At 42.3% G+C, this 22,108-nt stretch overlaps 1 protein-coding gene across 1 annotated transcript in view; it reads right to left on the reverse strand.

The window, feature by feature from the left end:
• LOC146657074 (netrin receptor UNC5D-like) overlaps nucleotides 1–22,108 on the reverse strand; it is a 289,291-nt gene that overhangs the window by 113,265 nt on the left and 153,918 nt on the right. The window contains exons 3-4 of the mRNA XM_085424935.1: nucleotides 18,143–18,286; nucleotides 15,053–15,156 (exon numbers count right to left, since the gene is read on the reverse strand). Of these exons, the coding sequence (XP_085281061.1) occupies nucleotides 15,053–15,156; nucleotides 18,143–18,286 (248 nt within the window). The remainder of the gene's footprint in view (nucleotides 1–15,052; nucleotides 15,157–18,142; nucleotides 18,287–22,108) is intronic.

The raw sequence follows: 22,108 nt of genomic DNA on the forward strand, positions 1-22,108 counted from the left end.
AGAGGAGCAGGGCAGGGGATGGGGTCTAATTTCTCATGATTAAAGTCATCCGTCACTGAAGGGATGACACGAGTCCTGGCACCCTCCCACACCGCACTACATCCATCCCCCCCACCACCACCACCAACAACTTTTTTTATGTATTTATTTCAATTTTACCCTGTGGGGAAATCCGTGACTTGAAAGAGGCAATTAATGTGTGGCACGAGCTGGCCCTCCCAGTGTGGGGCCACACTGCACATTAGCTGTCTGTCTGCCACTAACAGCCCTTGGGTACTGATGAAAAGATTCACCAAGCGGAAGAGAAGGGAGGAGAGAGACAGAGACAAAGAGAGGGAGAGAAGGAGGAGGTGATGGGGGAAAAAGATGAAGGGACAAATACAAATTAGGCCAGTGGTTGTGTGGTAGAGGATGTGAGGAATGAATTGCCTAATTGGCACATTTGTTTCACTTAGGATGCGGTCATCAGTGTCAGCCCTGACAGAGGGGTTACCAGGTGGGCCCCCGGCATCAGGACTTCCTTCCTGTGATTTCATTACCCGAATTGCCCCTGAAGGTCACGTCCTCACACCAGCCAGGTTCCCTTATCTACTTAACTACCCACACACATACACATGCACAGCTTATTCTTGATGACATTTCCTGATGATTAGATGCTGAGAAATGTGGGTGTCGAGGGGCAATTAGAGGACAGAAGAGCAATGTAAACGGGTGACACTGTAGCCATCACCAAGACTTATGAGGACAGTGCTGATCAAGTCCTTGCCAGCTGAAGCATTTTTTCCCCTCTGCTCATGTGTCTCATTGCTTGGCTCTAATGGTCATTTGATGTCAAGGTGACTCAGTACAAATGGAGTGCTTCAGTGCCCTAAGGAGGAAAATCTGTCTGCTGAGTCATGCTTAGGTGTCACAATTTTACATGATCTCCTCCCGCCTGTGGGTGACTCTTACCTGCCTGACTGTGGGAAACGGAAGTTTTCCTCTGCTGAGCATCTCATCAGTGCAATTATATAGATTAAGTGTGCCACCGGGCATATCCCTGGTGATCACGTGACACCAGCAAATCAGACTCCTGGCTTCAGGGCTGATCCTCCCAATAGATCTCTCCATCCACCAATCAGCAGGCCTTGTCATTAAAAGTATGTGTGCATCCACACATACACACAGATACACTTTGAACTCAGCATGACATGCTGTGTTCATCCGAACAGTCAGCCCGACAGCGGCAGGTTCATTCGGAGGGGAGCTATCTGCAGCTCTGTTGTGCTCTCCTGCTCTGGAGGTTAATCAAGAATGATACGTGGAGAACAGAAAGTGGGTCTGCATCGCCCATCCCCTCTCCCCTATTGCTTCCCAAATGCCACCTCTCCTCCCCTCTGAGCTACAAGGCGCTGCATTACTATTCCACCTCGATCTGTCTTATCTTAACGAAATAAATAGAGGGAGCGCCTGGCTGCGGCCTGGGCCGGGAGGGATGTAATTGCTCGGCTTAATAATGAAGCTCATCATCTGCTCTCTAGGAGCTTTTCTCTGACCTATGAGAAAATAACAGAGGAGTCGGATGTGAAAGTAGAAACAAGTGCAACAGAGGCGGGAGGTGGGATAGAGTTAAATGCTAACTTGTTTTCGGAGCTGCATCGCAATGTCTTTGTGAAGCTCACCAGAGGAGAGCTTGTATCACGGTGCAGGAGCATTTAGTTGATGCTCCTTTGTACTGTGGCCTGTCTACCTGAGCTACTGTAGATCAAGGGGATTCATCCTGGATTAAAGGCTTTCATTCAGGGAAGCTGAAATTGGCTTCCAGTTTGGCTGTTCATTTCACACTTTCTCTAAGAGTAACCTCTCAAAAGAAACTCATTATACAAGGCTCTCATGGACCTCTTTTCTCCCCAAGTTAAAAGATCTACTCTGCATTCACATCTCCTGATATCTGTGAACTACAAGTGGAGAATTGGTCTTGGATCGGGAGCCGTGAAACAAAATTGCAAATAAGTTCCTTCTATGTTCTCTAACCATAGCCAAATTAATTTCAGCTCTCTGAATATGAGATATGAAGGTATTTTGTTGCAAAAAGACCCCATAGAAAGTTACATTTTGATGCTTACATTTATTTTGTCCCACTGAATTCATAAAAAGACACCAACAAAGACTTTACTTTTGATTAAGTCTTAAATGGATGTCTGAGCATTAAAGGCTGAATCTGTTTTCTTTACAAAGAAATGATGTGAAATGGCTGAGAGGGTATAATTATTGATTTAAGACCATTTCAACAAATCTAAACATACAGAAACATACACAATAGCAGCCACGTCAAATGTCTTGTGGGAGAGACCCTACAATAATACAGGGATTTGGTTGGTTTTTTAGAGCATTATATAACTGATGAACATGCTGAACATCTTAGCTAACAGCTGCATTTAGGTGTCTGAACAAGGGCATGTAGCAAATAGAGACTTAATCAAGCTAGTTAGTAATCCCCAATATGTACAACAGTAATTCATTCATTCACTCACTTATCCCTTTTTAAGGGTTGCAGGGGGAGCCTAAGGGGCCTATCCCAACTGTCTTAGCGCGAGAGGCAGGGTACACCCTGGACAGGTCACCAGTACACACAGACAACCATTCGCAATCACATTCACACCTATGGGCAATTTAGAGTTCCCTTTCAGTCGATTCACTCGGTACAACACATAAGTATGGGATATCACGCCCTCGCGTGTCCTGGCTGAAGAAACCTTTAATCACGCCTTTAAGGCAGATGACGTGTGATGACACGTGCACGGCCCCGCCTGCACATATAGCCGCTGTCATCACAGTCATCCCTCAGTTCTTACGCTCTTCACCTCGCTGAGAACACCTCTGCTGAGTTGGGCTAGCTAGCTGCTGCTAGTTAGCTCCGTTGTCTGCCGACTTGAACTTAGCTTAACTGCCCCTGTTGGTGTTAGCCTCCACCGCGCAGTTGGTGTGTAGGCTGCCCGCGGAGCGCTAATTTCAAGTTTTTCCCGTGCAGCGTTTTGCTTTGTGTTTTGGAATGTACTCTAAACCGAAGCGAGCAAAGCAGAAATCTTCTGTTCGCCCCTGCCCTCAGGGATGCAGTTCCTCTTTGCACGACAGCGACCAGCACGATGCCTGCCCTGTCTGCCTGGGGATTGTCCACGCTAGGAGAGCGTTGACGGAGCCCGAAGCCTGTGCGTTATGTCGCCAGCTCCGGCGCTCGACCCTGGAAAGACGGGTGACGTTTGTGGAAAAAGTGCTGGGACGCTCGGCTGTCGCACGGCATGACCCTCTCCTTTCTGAGTCTGGAGCCCCGGCTTCGTCCGAGTCCGAAGACGAGGATTTTCCGGTCTATGTCCCCGCAATTAGCTGGGCTGACCACATGGACTACGTTGACGGATTAGCCGATGACGAGCCGGAACCATGCCCGTCAGCGCTCCTGCATGGTTCCTGCATATGCATGGTTCTCCATAATCGACCACGATGCACCCTTGGGTTTGGACGCGCTAGCGCACCAATGGCCAGACGTGCTCCTGTATGCATTTTCCCCAGTGGAAATTATATCTCCAGTTCTAGAGAGAGTGCGTCGGCATTCCCCCTCTCTCTGATTCTAGTGGCCCCTTGGTGGCCCACAAGGTCGTGGTATGCAGAGATAATCAGCCTGCTAGCAGTGAGTCCTTGGCAGCTTCCTCTCCGCAGGGATCTCCTCTCTCAGGCGGGAGGAGAAGTGTTTCATCCGTGCCCAGATCTGAGGCGCCTTCATGCTTACCTGCTGAGAGGTTAAACTTGATTGCTAAGGGTTTGCCACCTAGTGTGATAGCGACAATTCAGAGCGCTAGGGCCTCATCTACTAGAGGCTTGTACGCTTACAAATGGCGAGCCTTCGAGCAATGGTGCCAGGACCATCACATTCTCCCATTTCAGTGCTCTATTGTGGATGTTTTGACATTCCTGCAGGAGCTGCTGGATAAGGGCCTTTCATTTTCAACAATTAAGGTTTATTTAGCAGCTATTATCTGCTTGTCATATTGGCTTTGACCGGGTGACACTAGGTGCACATCCCCTCGCCATACGTTTTCTGAAATGAGTTCGCCGGCTGAGGCCCGTGCTTAAGTCCAGTGTCCCTGCTTGGGACTTGTCTTTGGTGCTGGAGGCCCTTTGTAGCCCCCCTTGAACCCATTGAGTCTGTGGATATGAAATTTCTTTCGTATAAGACTGCATTACTTCTCGCTTTGGCTTTGGCAAAGCGAGTGGGTGACCTTCATGCACTCTCTGTGCATCCCTCCTGCACACAGTTCTCTTCTGATGGCCACAAGGTCGTATTGCATCCAAATGCTGCCTATTTTCCCAAGATCATGCCTGCATCTTATAGCTCAATGGAGTTGAGTTGCTGAGCTTTTGCTCCCCACCTTTTGCATCTGAGGAGCAGAGGATGCAGCATTCTCTTTGTCCAGTGCGTGTGCTACGCACCTACATTGAGCGCACTCAGAATGTGCGTTTATGTGACCAGCTGTTTGTCTGCTTCGCTGATCCAAATAGAGGTAGAGCTCTGTCCAAACGGAGGCTGTCCCACTGGATTATAGAAGCTATCTCACTGGTGGTCTTGCTTTTCCCCACGGAGTGAGAGCTCATTCCACCAGGGGGATGGCAACCTCATGGGCTCTTTTTAAAGGGGTGCCTGTAGCTGATATTTGTGCAGCAGCTAGTTGGGCATCAACGCACACTTTTGTGCGGTTTTATCGGTTGGACGTTACAGCCCCTTCGGTGGCTCATGCTGTCCTTTCTGCTGGGTCTACCACTCACTAAGGATGTGGTGGTCCGATTCCGGTTCGGTGGCTGCTCTGTGGGGCGTGTATATATGTCCCATACTTATGTGTTGTACCGAGTGAATCGACTGAAAGGGAACGAATAGTTATGTCTATAACTTCTGTTCCCTGAAGGAGAGGAACGAGGTACAACACAAGGTGGCCCCACTGAGCGGCTATCGAACTGAGGGATGACTGTGATGACAGCGGCTATATGTGCAGGCGGGGCCGTGCGCGTGTCATCACACGTCATCTGCCTTAAAGGCGTGATTAAAGGTTTCTTCAGCCAGGACACGCGAGGGCGTGATATCCCATACTTATGTGTTGTACCGAGTGAATCGACTGAAAGGGAACAGAAGTTATAGACATAACTATTCGTTTCCAATAAACATGTCCCCACTAACTGCATGTCTATGGACTGTGGGAGGAAGCCAGAGTACCCGGAGAGAACCCACAAAACATGGGGAAAACATGCTCCACACAGAATAATGGTGATGGTGGAATTGAACGCAGGACCTTCTTGCTGTGAGGCAACAGTGCTAACCACAATGCTAATGTACTGCTTTGCTAAAACAGTAATATGCTTAAAAATCAAAGTATCCATGTTTTGGTTATTTCCACCGTTCTTTTTCTTTTTTTCAGTCTTTGAGTGAATATGTTGATCAAAGGGTAATTGATAAGAGGAACCTAAAACAGGCTACAAATGGTCCACATGCAGACTGTTTGGCTGGTTGATTCATTGGTTTGTGTCTTCCTTTTTCCTCGTTCTATTGCAAAAGCACATACCTTATTTGGATGAAAATAATCTTTATTAGTGCAAGTCAATGGAAAACTAAGATATTGTAATATTTACCGCTCTCTATTTGTCACTACAGGCCACCTTTGTAACTTAGCTCAAATATGACAGCTTCCATGGAGTTATATTTTTATCACTAGGTTTACACCTAGTGATAACCACTGCCACATCTGAAGGTTTTTGACTCCTCAAATGCAGTGGAAAGTCTGAAAGGTTAGAGCTCATTAAAGGAAACAAACAATAAAAAAAAAAAAAAGTTTTAAATGTATTCATGGTTAAGGGAATATTCTTAATTGGGGAAAGAAAAGGAACCGTTTTCCTTCTAAGGCCAACATTTAATTTTACCAAACACTACCTGGAGGTATCAGTGTCTCATTATCTGTTTTCTACAATTTCTTAATTAGAAACTTAAACTTGCTGACTTCTCACAAGTTGCTGAGATTTAAAGGATTGTAGTTAACATTATGCATTTGTATGATCATTTATCACATTTCTTTTTACTCAAACAAAAGAGAAAGCATAATTTGTCTATATGGGAATGTTTTTGCATAAAAATAAATATATAAATTCTGTCTTACAGAATTAGATTTGATTTAGACTGAAGTATGGCAATAATAATAACTAGAAAGACTCAGGTGCACACTATATTTCCAAAGAAAGTGATCTAGAGAGGTAAAACTGCGTTGTGTCAGCGGAGCTTCCTGTCTGACTGTTCACAGCCACAACACAAGCTCCCCCAATCAAAAGTTTCAGCAAGCACTGTGTTGTCTAACATGCAAATTTTGAGCCCCAGAGATATAAAACCACTCACTCCTACTCGCAAGTGTCAGCCTAGATGCAACAACTTTAATCTTCCACTTGACCTACTGCACCTTTTCAATGAGGAACTTAACTGTCTTTGTACAGGTTTTCACAATTAAAAAGGACACTGCTGTATTATGTTTTCATAACTACTTAACTCATTCACTGCCAGGGTTTTTGAGCATTTTTACTCATTTTTGAAGAGCCACAGAAAACTGTGTGTTATGATCACATAAACGCTGAACCTACCAAAATGAAGAACAGACTCTCTTCTTCCATCCAAAAAAAAAAAAAACTTGTTTCTACCATTTTCCATTCTTTAGTAATCAGCTGTAGAAGAGAGGTGGGTTCCACCAAAAATGCCTGTTTTGACCAAAAAAAGGGAGAAAACGAGCTTTTTGTGAAAAATACATTTCAAGCAGTTCACTGACAAGCTGCCCGAGGTTGTATTCTAGCCCCTCCCATTGAAAACGTAATTGACGTCTATAGACGTCAATGGCAGTCAACGTAAGTTTTTCAATGGCAGTGAATGAGTTAACAAAGCCAAACTAATGTCAGGTCAGTGCTTTTCTTCATCATACATAATTATGTATTCATGGTTTTAGAGGGGTTTCTGTACATAAATGAAAGAAACAGAAAAGACAAACAATGCTGACTGTTACAGAGTAGGAGGAATAACTAAACGACAGAAAAGGAGGTGGACTACAGGACATCTGCCATGGCCCCTCCCTCGTGCAAATAAAGATCTCCAGAGTGCAGGAGACCTTCCTGCTCAGTGTCAGACTCCAGCCTAAATAAACTGTTGTAACCACATAATGCAAAATGATTCCACCGCGAGTGACTGGAGACTCATTAGCTCACACTGACATCCTTGCTGACGAGGTTGATTCCCAAACACAGCCTATGCGCCGCACTTCAAACTGCATTCTCGCATCCTATTGGTCCTACCACAGCAGCAGCCATCCTGCAGCTGCAGTCACTGAAACCTCATACTAGCGCACTCACGGACGCCATCTCAATATTTCATGGACAAGGTGCGCTGAAATCGACTGGGCTGAAGATATCTGCCCTGTGCTCCCTACATTATTCACTCCCATCTCTTGTGGCCGGGCTCATTTGTGTTGACAAAGGACTAGATGGGACATTGCGATTCGGTCTGAGCCGCACGGATTCACCTATTTTTATCCACGCCGTGGGTTCTGCAGCACTGAAATGACATCACTCCTCCATTTTCATGTTGAATCATTTAGACAGTGCGGGGCCAGAAGCTGACCTCTGCCTAAATCTGTTTCCTGCACACAGCAGTCACACATATATTGTTCATGCTGATTATTGCAAGTCTACATAAAAATAAGAGGAATGGACATTTGGTGCCAAATGTGTATTTGGTGACATTTGAACACTATTTGCCCTGATGAGTGAGTACTGCAGGTCACTGTGTATGAAACGTGTCCTCCATCTCCCTGGGAGCCTCCATTTAAGTTGGCTCTAACCATGATTTAAATGCTTGAAGCAAAAAATATAATAATAACAACAAAATGCTCTTTAGAGGTAACAGCTGGTGAGTGTTAGCACCACAGTCCAGGATGAGACAACGAACATCCAAGAATACATTGGGAAGATGGCCCCAACTGACCGAGTGCTCAGTGAATACCTCAGGCAGCAGAAACCCAAGAAAGAGGAGGGAGACGAGGAACCATCATGGAAGGACAGGCCCCTGCACGGTATGTACCACCGGCAGATAGAGGAGGTGGCTGATATCCAGAAATCCTACCAGTGGCTGGACAAAGCTGGACTGAAAGACAGCACAGAGGCACTAATCATGGCAGCACAAGAACAAGCTCTGAGTACAAGATCCATAGAGGCTGGGGTCTATCACACCAGGCAAGACCCCAGGTGCAGGCTGTGTAAAGATGCCCCAGAGACAATCCAGCACATAACAGCAGGGTGCAAGATGCTAGCAGGCAAGGCATACATGGAACGCCATAACCAAGTGGCCGGCATAGTGTACAGGAACATCTGTGCCGAATATAACCTTGAAGCCCCGGGGTCAAAATGGGAGATGTCCCCAAGGGTGGTGGAGAATGACCGAGCTAAGATCCTGTGGGACTTCCAGATACAGACGGACAAAATGGTGGTGGCTAACCAACCGGACATAGTGGTGGTAGACAAACAGAAGAAGACGGCCGTAGTGATCGATGTAGCGGTTCCGAATGACAGCAATATCAGGAAGAAGGAGCACGAGAAGCTGGAGAAATACCAAGGGCTCAGAGAAGAGCTCGAGAGGATGTGGAGGGTGAAGGTAACGGTGGTCCCTGTGGTAATCGGAGCACTAGGTGCGGTGACTCCCAAGCTAGGCGAGTGGCTCCAGCAGATCCCGGGAACAACATCGGAGATCTCTGTCCAGAAGAGCGCAGTCCTGGGAACAGCTAAGATACTGCGCAGGACCCTCAAGCTCCCAGGCCTCTGGTAGAGGACCCGAGCTTGAAGGATAAACCGCCCGCAGGGGCGTGCTGGGTGTTTGTTATATATATATATATATATATATATATATATATATATATATATTAGGGGTGCAACGATACACAAAATTCACGGTTTGGTTCGGTTCGATACTTTGGTGTCACGGTTCGATATTTTTTCGATACAAAAAAAATGTTCATGCCTTTTTAATTTGTCATTTATTAAAATTATAAATATATATTTTAACTCAAAAGTACAGTTTTTAAATTTAACCCTAACCCTTGTGCGTGTTTTTTATTTTGACAGCGAATGCGCACCTGCAGACCACTTATGTGCAGCCCTGGTTATTTAGCTCGTCATATTGCAGCCACAGAAATTCTTTTGTCCATGAAACCATAAAGCTGCACTTTCTTTTTGCCTTATAGTCTGATTTGTCATAACTTCTCAGTTTTGTGGTAAGCTTTTCTTTGGCTGTCACTTCTTCACCCTGACCTGTCTTATTTGGCTCAGCAGAACTAAAATATATATCTGTCTGTGAAGGTCATCGTAGTCAAATATAAATCCTGCTGCTTTTACACACGCACTCACATAAGCTCAGCGATTCTCTGCGCGATCAACCTCTCACATGTTTAAGCTTGCTGCGGGAGATTTCACTTGTCATGTTTGCATAGTAAGCTAACAATTAATAAGACTATGTCAGAGGAATTGGTGCACAAATTATCATCACTCACAGATCAGTGCTGTCATTGCAAAGTGAAAGCAAAAAAACAAGCGCAAATTCAAACGCGATTTCAATATGTCACATATTGACAGTGGCTCACCGATGCCAATGACATAATTACCCAGCTACATTTCTGAAAGAATGCAAAAGCATTGACATATATTTTTCCTTCCTGCAATAGCCCGACGGGCAGGGCAGAGATAGATTTTGGTAGCCCGACTGAAAAGATCGCTAGCCCCGGGACGTCGGGCTAGCGATATTGCGAGCCCTGTATCTGATTGAGGAATCACTCATCTTTGGAAAAAGAGAGTTTATTACAGAGAAATGGCTCTTTCCAAAATAAAAGCTATACTATCCGCTTCTTCTGGGCTATATTCTCAGCAGCATATTAAACATATAAGGAGAATCATGTGCTAACAGCTGTCTAAATGACTCGGCTAAAGTTAGTAGCATGCTTGCTTGTTTTTTTTCTGCTTCCACTTGTCTTTGCACTAGGATGATGTCGGTGTAAATGTGCAGTCATATTCGTTGTGTTCCCACTAGTGCTTTCAGGTTAATCTCATTGAAATGACCTTAACGCCACAACATGGCAAATCTCCGTTAACTAGCTACCGCCGATCCCCGTGCATGGGGCTAGACGGCCAACACGTTAACGAGCTAACTGCGCTAACACACTAGCTCCCACCCATGTAATTGAGCATTGCATGGCACATCCAACATACTGTTTTACTTTAGTGCATGACTCGCTTACCTTCAGGGTCATACGTCACATGAAAACCAAAATAATTCCAAACGCCAGATCTGAATGAGGGTGCGGGAGGTCCATGTTGTAAGGAGAGCTTAACTTCTGTCTGCTAGCTTGCCCTGCGCTCTTCCTTCTGATGATGCTGTCTGTGTTGAGCGCTCAGTGAATCTGCTTTCGACTACTCCGCCTAGGCTGCACTGTCGAGCCTAGGCGGAGTAGTCGAACGCAGATTCACTGAGCGCTCAACACAGACAGCATTGTCAGAAGGAAAGTTGATAAAATAAATTAAAAATTTTGTATTGTTCGATACATATGCGTACCGAACCAAAAGCACTGTATCAAACGGTTCAATATCGATACGAATATCGTTGCACCCCTAATATATATATATATATATATATATATATATATATATATATATATATATATATATATATATATATATATATATATATATATATTGGGTGAATGTGCAGTAGTAGCAGCGAGCAGGTAAATTCTGTACATTAATATGAATAGACATCTGACTATTTTACAGGATAGACAATATAAACATATTTAAAATTAAAGGAATTGAAATGTACATTGTGCCTTGGTTTAGTGTCTGGAAGAGTCCTGTCTCAGTCAATTATAGATGATGTGAGAGGGCAGGTGTGTGTGTTTAGGGCCCGGATGGCTTGGGGATAGAAGCTCCTCTTGAGTCTCTCTGTCCTTGCCCGGAAGATGCGGAACCTTCTACCAGATTGCAGAAGTTGGAACAGTTTGTTGCCAGGATGGGACGGGTCCTTCAGTATCTGCGCTGCTCTAGTCCGGCATCTCCTGGTGTAGGTGTCCTGAAGCGGGGGGAGAGCAATCCTGCAGCAGCGTTCTGCTGTACGGATCACTCTCTGGAGAGCTTTTTGGTCCTTCACACAGCTGTTCCCAAACCACCATGTCATGTTCTGTGTGAGGATGCTCTCCACAGCGCCTGTATAGAAAATCCTGAGGATCTTTGGAGAGACCCTGAACTTCCTCAGTTGTCGTAGGTGATACAGGCGCTGCCTAGCCTTTTTGGTCTGGACCTGAATATGGGCAGCCCATGTCAGGTCTGAGGAGATGTGGACACCAAGATACTTGAAGGACTGCACCCTCTCCACTGGAGCTCCACTGATGATAATGGGCTTGTAGTCTCTGTGCTGACTCCTTCTGAAGTCCACCACCAGCTCCTTGGTCTTGCTGACGTTCAGCTGGAGGTGATTGTTCTTCACTTCATCCATGTAGGCCGTCTCATCGTTGTTGGAGATGGCACCCAACACCACTGTGTCGTCAGCAAACTTCACAATGGTGTTGGAGCCATGGGTGGCCACACAGTCTGAAGTGTAGAGGGAGTAGAGCAGTGGCGAGAGGACACATCCCTGAGGTGCTCCTGTGTTGATGGTGATGCTGTTGGAGAAGCACCTGCCCACCCTCACCACCTGAGTTCTGCCAGTGAGGAAGTCCAACACCCATGCACACAGACGGCTGTTAAGTCCCAGATCCCTCAGCTTTGTGAACAGTCTGCAGGGCACTATTGTGTTAAACGCTGAACTGTAATCAACAAACAGCATTCGCACATAGTTACCCTGTTTCTTGTCCACATGGCTGAGAGTGGTGTGTAGGACGTGGGCGATGGCATCCTCTGTGGATCTTAGAGTAGCTCTGCTTGATACACAGTTCAAATAATCCTTTTTTATGATATACTGACACTTGGTGCAGTTCCCCTATTCATCCTCACCTTAAAACAAGCCTTTTCAACTCCATCCCAACTTCTTTTAAGGCAACTTTGTTCAGATTGGTTGCCCCTCATAAACAGAAGGTTCAGAAGAAAGAGTATGGGTGCGACTGTTGTGCTCGCATCTAGAGCACACCTGAGGTGACTATATCAGGGAAATCTGCTCTTACTGACATCATAAAGAGCCAAGATTAGAAAAAACATGTTCAGAGATGGAGCTCACTGGTATAACGGAACATATGACAAAAAATCCAAGAGAGCATATAGGTGTCCTTTAAAAACTTTATAACAATATTGTCTGACTGTTATCTGACCTAGACCTGATCCTGAGCTTCACCTGACTTGTTATCAGGGTCATCAAGTAACAGACATTAAAAGACAAACATCCAGTTACAGTTAAACCCTTATAATTAAGTGTTAGCAAAAAGATGACAGGGACTTGCACCATCTATCTAAATGTTCACATGCTCTTACTTTTACTGGCCACATTTATGTATACAAAGTCAGAAACTCAGAAAACAACAGAAATATGTTCTCAAATAACAATTTAATAATATGATGTATAAAATGCTAGAAAATAAAAGATTAAACAAATATAGTCTACTAGGTTATTGACTTTTATTGCAGTAATCAGCTTTAACCTGTCCAAAAAATGGAGGTTTCTGAAGACATGAATTTACTCCTTTACTCAAACATTGTAGCCAGAACACTGTATCATATACTGACAGATCTTAGAGGACCTGGAAACTTGTCAGCTGAAGCTGAGGACCACAAAACAGAACATGGTGGAAAAATATATGGGTCACAACAATAACTACTATGACTGATGGGCTGATTATTAAGCCAAGGCCTTGTATCTGTGATAAAAGCACCTGCTTAGAATAAAAAAAAGGTCTAACTAAATAAGTGGTTATGGTTTTGGTGGACATTTGGTGGAAACAAAACTGTAATTACACCACACCTACATAGCACACTGACTGCCATCAGATCCTTGCTATCTAATTATAGCATAAATACAGATAATCAAATCTTATCAGAACACCTACGCGGTCGTGATGTGCTCTTGAGCCTAAACTCATAAAAAGTAATTAGCAGATATATATGTTTCACTTTGATTACTGTGTCAAGAAAGTTTAACGTGATGAAGAAATGCATAAGACAAAGCCAAGTTGTTGCTGTGACCGCGTCTTGAGATTTTTTGCTGTCAGTAAAACATGTTGATAATCTGCATGCTGAAGTAAATGTAACAAATAATGTGGATCAGGAGTTTGTAATATGGATGAAATCCAATCTTTAGGAAACCTGAGGACATTCAACAACACAGGTAGATCACATATGATAAATTTTTCAAAGTTATGAAAAAAGATGATATACAGGTATGATATGAACTTACCCTTGAAAACCTGAATGTGTTCTTGGCCCTACTGGCAATTGCTCAGCTTTAGAAGGGATAAATGCTGTATGAGACTTACGTCCGCTAGAAACCAAACTATGTCGTTATTCATGACAAAGAAAGACAACACAGTTGGTACCAATATGACAGTTTTGTTTGAGAAAGACTCGAGCTATATGGAAAAGAAAGATTTACTTTTGTCTCTTGGAGTATGGTGCATATGTCTTCTTATGATTTACTAATGAAAGTGTTACGTCCCACCCGAAGGGGTCTAGGCATGCGAGTGAGGGGACCAGTAACAAATGAGTCCAGAACAGAATGAAAGGAAAACAGACCAGTGTTTTTAGTAAATAAAATAGTCTTTATTATAGATCATCTTAACATAAAGAGCCAGCAACGCCGTTTTACCAATAACACTCAGAAAAAGAGAAAAAAGGTTGCAACAACAAAGAACACAACAACCAAACAAAAATTCCACACCACGAGGAGGCACTTCCAGGGGCCCACAAACTCACCCTGTCACTAACAGCAGCTGGCTTACTGCTGCCAAGGCCCACAAGCCCACACTACTCACATAAAGCAGCGATGCTAACTCCACACTTCAAGCAGGCTAACCACACACAAGGCAGAGACACCAGAGAACACCCCACACCCTGCTCACAGCTCATCCCCAGCTTATATGACCTCAGAGAGGTGATTGCTGACTGGGCCCAGGTGGTAAGTGAGTCCAATAAGCAGCAGCTGTGTCCTGGGGAGAGAGAGAGCAAGAGAGAGACAGAGGGGTGGAGCAAAAGAGGAGGAGGCGGAGAGAAACACCACGCCCACACAAGGGCAGTATCAGGAGGCCCAGCTAGGGCCGTAACAAAAGCTGCGGAAGATCAGAGGTCGCGATCATATCAAAGCCATAACTAATGAAGTTTCTGATGGTAATTGTGATATATGAGCCTCCCCAGGAACAGACTTTGAGGGAGAAAATGGGACACGATGTGCATGTAAATAAACTCAGCCCAGATAACAGACAAGTGAAAAATATCCACTGTTCTTTGTAAATAATTTCTTAGGTGCAGTGGTGCAATCCCTATCCTGAATATCCATATAGTAACCGCAAGGCACAATCAACCCTTTTATGAGCACGCAGTAGAAGCTGACAGATCAAACAACAGAATCCAGGAGGACAGGGAGCAACATCCCACTTCTGCATTTGAAGCCAGATGTTTCTGGTTTGCATGGCTAAGAGAACATGTGAAAGGCTGATGTGTAGATCTTATTGACAACATTGTGGATAGAGGTTTGGATTAAAAGCTATATTGTGAATCCTCTTCATCAGGAGGTGTCTAGCTGACTTTGAAGCCAGTGCCTTTGTGTCCAAATATTTATGTGCACTTATCACTAGTTTCTAAACACAACTATATCAATCTCTTAAAGGTCAGAGAAAGCGGAGCTGAAGGTAGAATCGACTTTCTGAGTGGCACAGAGCTACTCTCACAGAATAAGTATCCGCTCTGATGCGTATGTTTTCTGCTCAGTGGGAGTATAAGCTTCTTCTCTTTTGGGACAGGCGGAGCTGAGGAGCAGCGGACTTACCTCTGCAGCGGGCACTCCCTCCGGAGGACGACAGTGCAGAACGATCATCCCATTGATTGGGACCTCCTTCCCCTGGGGGTCCTGCTCAAAGTTTTTCCTCAGGTCTGTATGGGGAGATAAGAGGCTGCTGTCAGGTGTCAAGTGTCATGGTCAGCCTGGCCTCAATTCCCTTTAGCAGCTAACACGCAGGCTTGCCCCTCTGCACACCACGACCTTCAAAATCCAATGTAGCCTGTATACGATAGAGAGGATCCAATGGCCCTGTGCTGGGTAATCTGTTAACAAGGTGGTTTGAAGAATATGCTGGATGGATGAAGTGAGCAGGATTGCTATGATCATCCTGGGCACTCATGTGCATACAATAGTGACAGATCCTATTCGGCCCATTTTCCAAACTGCCTTTGATAGCTTATTGCGCTGCAGCTATTCACTGAAAACCAGTTAAAACATAAAGCAGGAATGTGCCTTTGAAATTTTCACTTCAGTTATGAATGGGTTTTTATGAACCCTTGGGATCACAAGAGGTTGCTTGCATGTAAAAGATCCACATACAGGAGGGAAGGTGTTGAGCCTGCAGTCAAAACCTCAGTTCAGCTGGCAGCTACACTCAGTGTAAAATGACTGCAAACACAGTGACACCCAAATCTCAGTAGATAAAGAGCTCGACAGTTACTGTCATTCACCAAACATATTCTTTTTTCTCTCAAAGGACAAAAGAAATATGTTGCTTTCTTACTGTATTTAATTTATTTTGACTTTCGCTTGGCTTACAAATTCTGTAACCTCTAACTAGAGGTTACTGACATGCAGCAGTATTGGTCTCAGACAGGAGTGGTTGAAAGTAGCTGATTGTGTCTAACTTGAGAGCATTTTGTTGGGAATTGATTATTTCATTGCTAAAAAATCTAATTCAAGATAAAATCAGCTTGTTGCGCTCGCACAGTTTGGTCCAAGGAGAGGGCTCTGTTGTCTGTACACTCCGCTCTCTTTGGGGACAGACACTGTAAATCATTTGCCAGATAGTTTTGTTAATTTGTTATATGGAATTATTTAAATACAACTGGTCGCTACAACTTTGAAGTTGGAGTGTGCAACATTTTCTTCAGAGACTGCTTTAGATAAAGTAAGCAAATGGACCAAAGGTTAAAAAAACTTGAATAAAACATGAGACACACAAATATTTTGTTATAACATGGTCATGTTATTATAATGCTGTATTAACTAGTATTTTTTTTTTAAATATATAGACCCTTGGAGTACATGCCTGCATAAATAAATCAATGTCAGAGTCACTTTACATACAGCAAACTTTGACCTGAGTTGGGCCAGACTGGTGAAACTCTCCTTTAACTACACAGTGAATCTCTGAAATGTCTTACTATAAGATAAGGAAGTACATTTTCAGCAGAACCTCTCAGTATTTCTGTGTTTCTATGCTTTTTAACCAGTGTTGACAAAAAAATAGATCACTTTTGATTGAAGGTTATAATTTTGTTTGCTAACATAATGGGCCACTAAGCTAGCATCCTCTTTCTTTGAAAAAGGAGCCCTTATTACCCACAGAGCAATTCAGCTACTACTGTTCTAATTAGTCTCAAAAACCAGGACAAAGCAGAGTGTGGTTTGTCAGTTTCTCAGTGAAGCCCACTCCTTGTTTGTCCCTTCTCATTTACAAATACCAACATTAAAAGCACTCAGCTTGAAGCTTCATAACTTGGACTGTGAGTGCCATTATGCTTGTTCTGAATACAGCCCACGATTCCATCAGAAGTTCACGTTATCCTGGCATTACGTCTACCAGCATAGCAGTGTCAAGTAGACATGAACCTTGCCAAATACATGTCTTTTTCACTCCACACCTTCAGATTTGAGCTCTAAAAATTGAAAACAGTATTGGTTGCTGGACACCAGTAGCTGTAAATAAAAAAAAGCGTCCCACTTGGTTAGACAATATTATTTTGTGGGAATTAATTATTCATTTGATAAAAAGTTTTTGCTGCCATGGTCACAGATTTTGGTCCAATGAAACAGGGTTGTTGTCCTTTGTTGGGAACAGATGCTGTAAATCATATGTCAGAGAGGTCTGAGTGGTCATTTGATGTCATTATAAAGCTATCACACAGACCTATGTGGGGAAAAATCACTTTTCCAGTACCCGAGAGCTAGTCATACTATAATTCAATGTGCTTGAGGATTTTATGTCATCTCTCTTTTATCCGTTGATCTATTAGTGACAAAGAAACAGCTGGATGTCTGTGCAGGTTCAAGCCTTTACATTTCTCAGCTGAACTTGTGCAGTGTAGTTTGTATATTTGTAAACTTTGTTTTAGTCCATGGGTCTTACATGCAGCTCATTACAAGAGCCATTTAAAGAGTTCTCCATTGATTTAGCTTTACATATCTTTTTCCCTACAATACCCAGAAACCCTGGGTACCACTGGCAGTTTGCTCAGAGGTTTCATTGTGTCAAGGTAGTAGCAGCTAATATATCCTTATCCTCTAGCCTCAAGCAGAGATGAGCCCCAGTAAATCCCCTTTCTTCTAACTCCACACCCCCAGATTATTTTTCATTTTCAATCTTGCAGTCTTCTCCCACAAACAATGCTGACACAAGTATCATCGCATTTATCAAACTTCACATGGCTCCCTTTGGAGACAGAAAAGCCTTTATGCCCCTTTTCCACATATGCACTAGCACTCCCCAGCACACACTTTGATGTGTAAATTGGAGGAGATGCCCTCAAAATAAAAGTATAAATCATATTTATGGACCAAATGTGGTGACATCTATAGCATCATGAAGTACCCTGCAGTATAGGAAAAGGACTGATTTTGAGATAAAATGGAAGAGTCATATATGCATGATTGGTTATCATCTATAGTTCTTTTGTGTTTAATGAACATCTTCTCTAAAATATGTTGTATGTTTATTCAATCATTTCATTCAATCTTGCAATCAAGATTGCAAGCCAAAACTAAAGTCACAAGTTTGCTGTTAAAACTTTGAGTCTTTATACCATTTCTCTTTTACATAAACTTGAAAATTCATGCCCTAAATTTTCACATCTTAGGGGAGAGTTGCAAACTCACAAGCGATGCGAACAGTAGCCTTTCGACTCTTGGATGTGCCCAAGTGGCTCCAGGCAACACAGAGACACCAGTAGTCCTCGGGGCCATGGAAATCTTCCACCTGCTGGCGTGACACGTTGATCATCACTTCACGCACCTTCAGTCCTGGATCAACAGAGAAGGTAAGAGAGTTAGCAACTCCGTGTGCCTATGTGTAGTGTTGCACACCTTAGATTAGATTAGATTCAATTAGAGTTTTGCTACCCTGCATTTGGGACCACTGAAAAACACCTAAAGTGCTGTGCTGAATCAAGTTAAGTTTAATTATTTTCTAAAATTATTAAGACGTTTCTGCCAGTTGTTTGAATCTGTGGCATTTGTTACGAGAAGATGTGCCATATGTGCAATATATTTGTTACTTCTAACATGACATAAATCTAAAACAAAGGAACAGCTCAGGGAGTCACTGTACTATTAATAAGACCATAATGTGAACAGGTAAAACTGGACTTGATCCTTTTATGCACTGTACAGTTCCAAAAGCAAATACTTTTTCAGTTGCACTTCCTTGATCTACAAATTGTTGCAATTTATGTTGCAGGGAACTTGAAAGTATTTTTAGTGAATTCAGAAAAAATTCAAAATAAATATAAATAATAAATATTCAGTGACCAATAACTGCCCTTCGTTCCCTTCAATAACTGTGCCTTATTATCCCTAATAAGGCACTTAGATCTTCCAATCAAATGCTCCTGACGCAACCGAGGTCTCGTCTGAAGTCCAGAGGTGATCGGGCCTTTGCTGTCATAGCTCCCAGACTCTGGAATAACCTCCCTCCTTATATTCGTTCCTCCGAGTCCATCCAGTCTTTTAAATTGCGTCTTAAAACTTATTATTTTACTCTGGCTTTTGATCCAAACTAGTATGTTATTTCATGGCTAGTTTTTGTTTCAAACAATTGTCATATTGTTTTCTGCCCTCCTTTTAACTGTTTCTTTTTTTTATTCTGTCTTATACTATTGCTCTGACCGACTGTGAAGCACTTTGGTCAACTTTGTTGTATTTTATGTGCTATAGAAATACCTTTTGATACTTTTTTTATTGTTATTTTACCACAATCCTTCCATCCATGAAGTCTCTTCTTCTTCTTTTTCTGAATTAGTAAGCACAGCTTTCCATGCTGTTCAAAGAGCAGTATTCTCTAACTGTTTCTTTCAGATTTGGAAATGTCCTGGAAGGTGTAGTAAAAAAGAAGCCAAGTCAGTCATCTTTGATGTCCTTTCTGGCTGGCTGCGCATTTTTAGTCCTTAAATACATAAGCTTAAGTTTAACCTCCAGTTCATGGACTGGGAATGGGAAATGATAAGAATTTAGAGATTCCAATTGCATTATCTGTATTGCTTATCAATTTGATTAATTATCAATTCTTATTGGGTTCCCACTGGTGCAACTATGAGAGTCACCACCATCTCCAAGCAGCATATCAAATACATTACATTCATGCAAATTAATTAGATGCTGTGTGGTCAAATCTCACACACTAACACAAATTCCTGTCCTAATGAGGACACACATATGATCTTTCTCTCAGTATTTAGGTAGGAACATAAAGCCAACAACACACACCGAAAGATAAAAACCAGCACAAAGAGACTTCAAAGTGATCTCAACAGTCATTCTGCTGTAGAACTGTGAACAGGTAGAAACAGAGGCTGCAGCCTGACTGCTCATCCATTAGTTTCCTGTTGTGCTTCAGGGTCTGGTTGCTGGGGTGGGGTCAGCATTCACTCAGATTTAATGTCACTATGAGATCTTGGCTAACTTAGCATTAGCATGTTGTCTGTACAGGTGCTTGTAAAAAGTCGAAGTTGACTTAGCAGTATAATGTAGTTGTTTCTGTCCTGAATGCAGTTTGCACTTTACCATCGTCCTCTCTTCCTTTTCTGCAATAAAAATAAAACATCCATATCCATGCTGTAGAATGTGCAACTATTTTTCTCCTCCAGCATACAAACTGAAATCAGCTGATTGTGTCAGTGCAAGTAAGTGGGATAAACTGGATCAGGAACAAAGACGACTAACAATTCCACGGAAGTAGACTACTGGGAACTGGTTCTCTACAAAAACTGGTTCTTGATTCCTGTACTACCACTTAAGGAAAAAATCTTCTAACTGGCAGCAGGTATAGAAGTTGATCTCTAATACAATCCAAAAAGTTCCATATCGATCGATCGATCGATCGATATTGCGGGAAATATAATTATTACATATTTCACATATAAAGCACTGCTGCACTTTGATTGTAAGACTGACATTCAACATGTAGTGAATGAAATAGTTTTTTTTTTTCAAATTAAGTCAAATATAGATGAAAAAGATGAGCACATACTTGAATAAGTGTAGCATAATTATAGCAAGATATTAGATGAGAGGAAGAAGCAGAAGAAAAGAGACAACTTTTGTGTGTGTACGTGAGAGAAGGGAGTGGGTGAGAGAATAAAAAGTCAGAAGAAATTGATTTAAAAACAAACAACTTTATTCAGTCTCACAGATATCGAAAGCCTCCAATGACAAGGACAGTCACTGAGTGCAAATGAAGCTGGTGTGCAATATTTCAAGTAAGTGCTTCAAAGTACAGACGTAGCACTAAAGAACAACAGAGCTAGACATAGCAAAATGGATCGGACAGGATTGCCTCTTCGAACGATTTAAGATGAAGACTTTGTTCTAGTGATGGAGAACGTACATAGGAGACTGACTGTTCCAAGGCAAAAAAATTGATAGGCAAACATCATGAAGATACAAAACAATTTTAAAAGACTGCAACTGGAGAGCCCTATTGGTATTGACTTCTGGAAATAAAATAAAACACTGACAGCTTCACTTTTTACAAAGTAGTGCAGGCTACTTTTTATAAACCCAAACACACACTTGAATAAGTAGCCTGTAATCAGTTGGCAAAAATGGCTGTTCATAAACAACAAAAGATGAAAAATGAATAATAAATACATATTTATTGTTCTTGTAAGCTACATATTTTATGTTTAAAGCCAAGTAATCAGTTACAAGTACCATCGTAATACCTGTTTGATGAACACTTGATCACAGACACACACGCTCCACTAATTATTGCTGCATAGACACTGATAATCCTGGTCCCATAGGGAGTTTATATAGCAAGTTTTATCCAGATTGATTAACACATCTTGGAGGAGTTATAGAGTCTTTACTTTACCATATAAAGTGCTTTTAGGCAAGTGTCGTCGTGTAAATAAGACTGCAATTAAACTGAATTGAAGTGAACTTCAACTTCACAATATAAATCATTCAACTACTCTACTTCCTGGTTTTAGCTGTTTTAGGGGATCTCACTTGAGGACAGCTTAATAAAGAAACTGTGACTGGTCCACAGTGTTATTGTTTTCTTTTGTTACTCTTGAGGGAGAGCTAATTTTTAAGTCCACTCTCGAATTACACTGTAGACTAGCAAATAGTATTTTAACTTTATTTTTGTATTAAATAATTAGAAATTTTTAACTAATCAACATAGATCAATGCGTTATTTAGAATTACTGATGCTGCATCAATTATTTAAATACTTTTTTCATAAATACAGGTATCTGGTGACCATGTAATTTTTCTTTTCATGCAGTAATGACATTGATACCTTTGCAGTATGTTTAATTCACTAATACCAGAATCAGAATGTCTTTACTGCCAATTAGAGATTTAGAAAAATAATAATCCAAATTAGTTTTCTCCTTCAATTACTAATGCCAACAAAATTATTAATGCAAGTGTTTAACTTTCTGTAATCAGCATAAAAGTGTTGTGTTAGAGTTCCACTTCGGCTGGAAAGAATGCAGAATATGCGAGCTTCAATAAACAACGCTCATCTAATTGTTAGTCTTCTTTTAAAAATGTAGTGCGATATTCTTACTTCTTTATATTATATTGTTTAATTTCATTTTAAGATAAATATTGTGG

The sequence above is a fragment of the Rhamphochromis longiceps genome, linkage group LG12, assembly GCF_057381845.1.
Source record: "Rhamphochromis longiceps isolate RC_006_pf linkage group LG12, R_longiceps_female_GT1.1, whole genome shotgun sequence".
Classification (NCBI taxonomy): Eukaryota; Metazoa; Chordata; class Actinopteri; order Cichliformes; family Cichlidae; genus Rhamphochromis; species Rhamphochromis longiceps.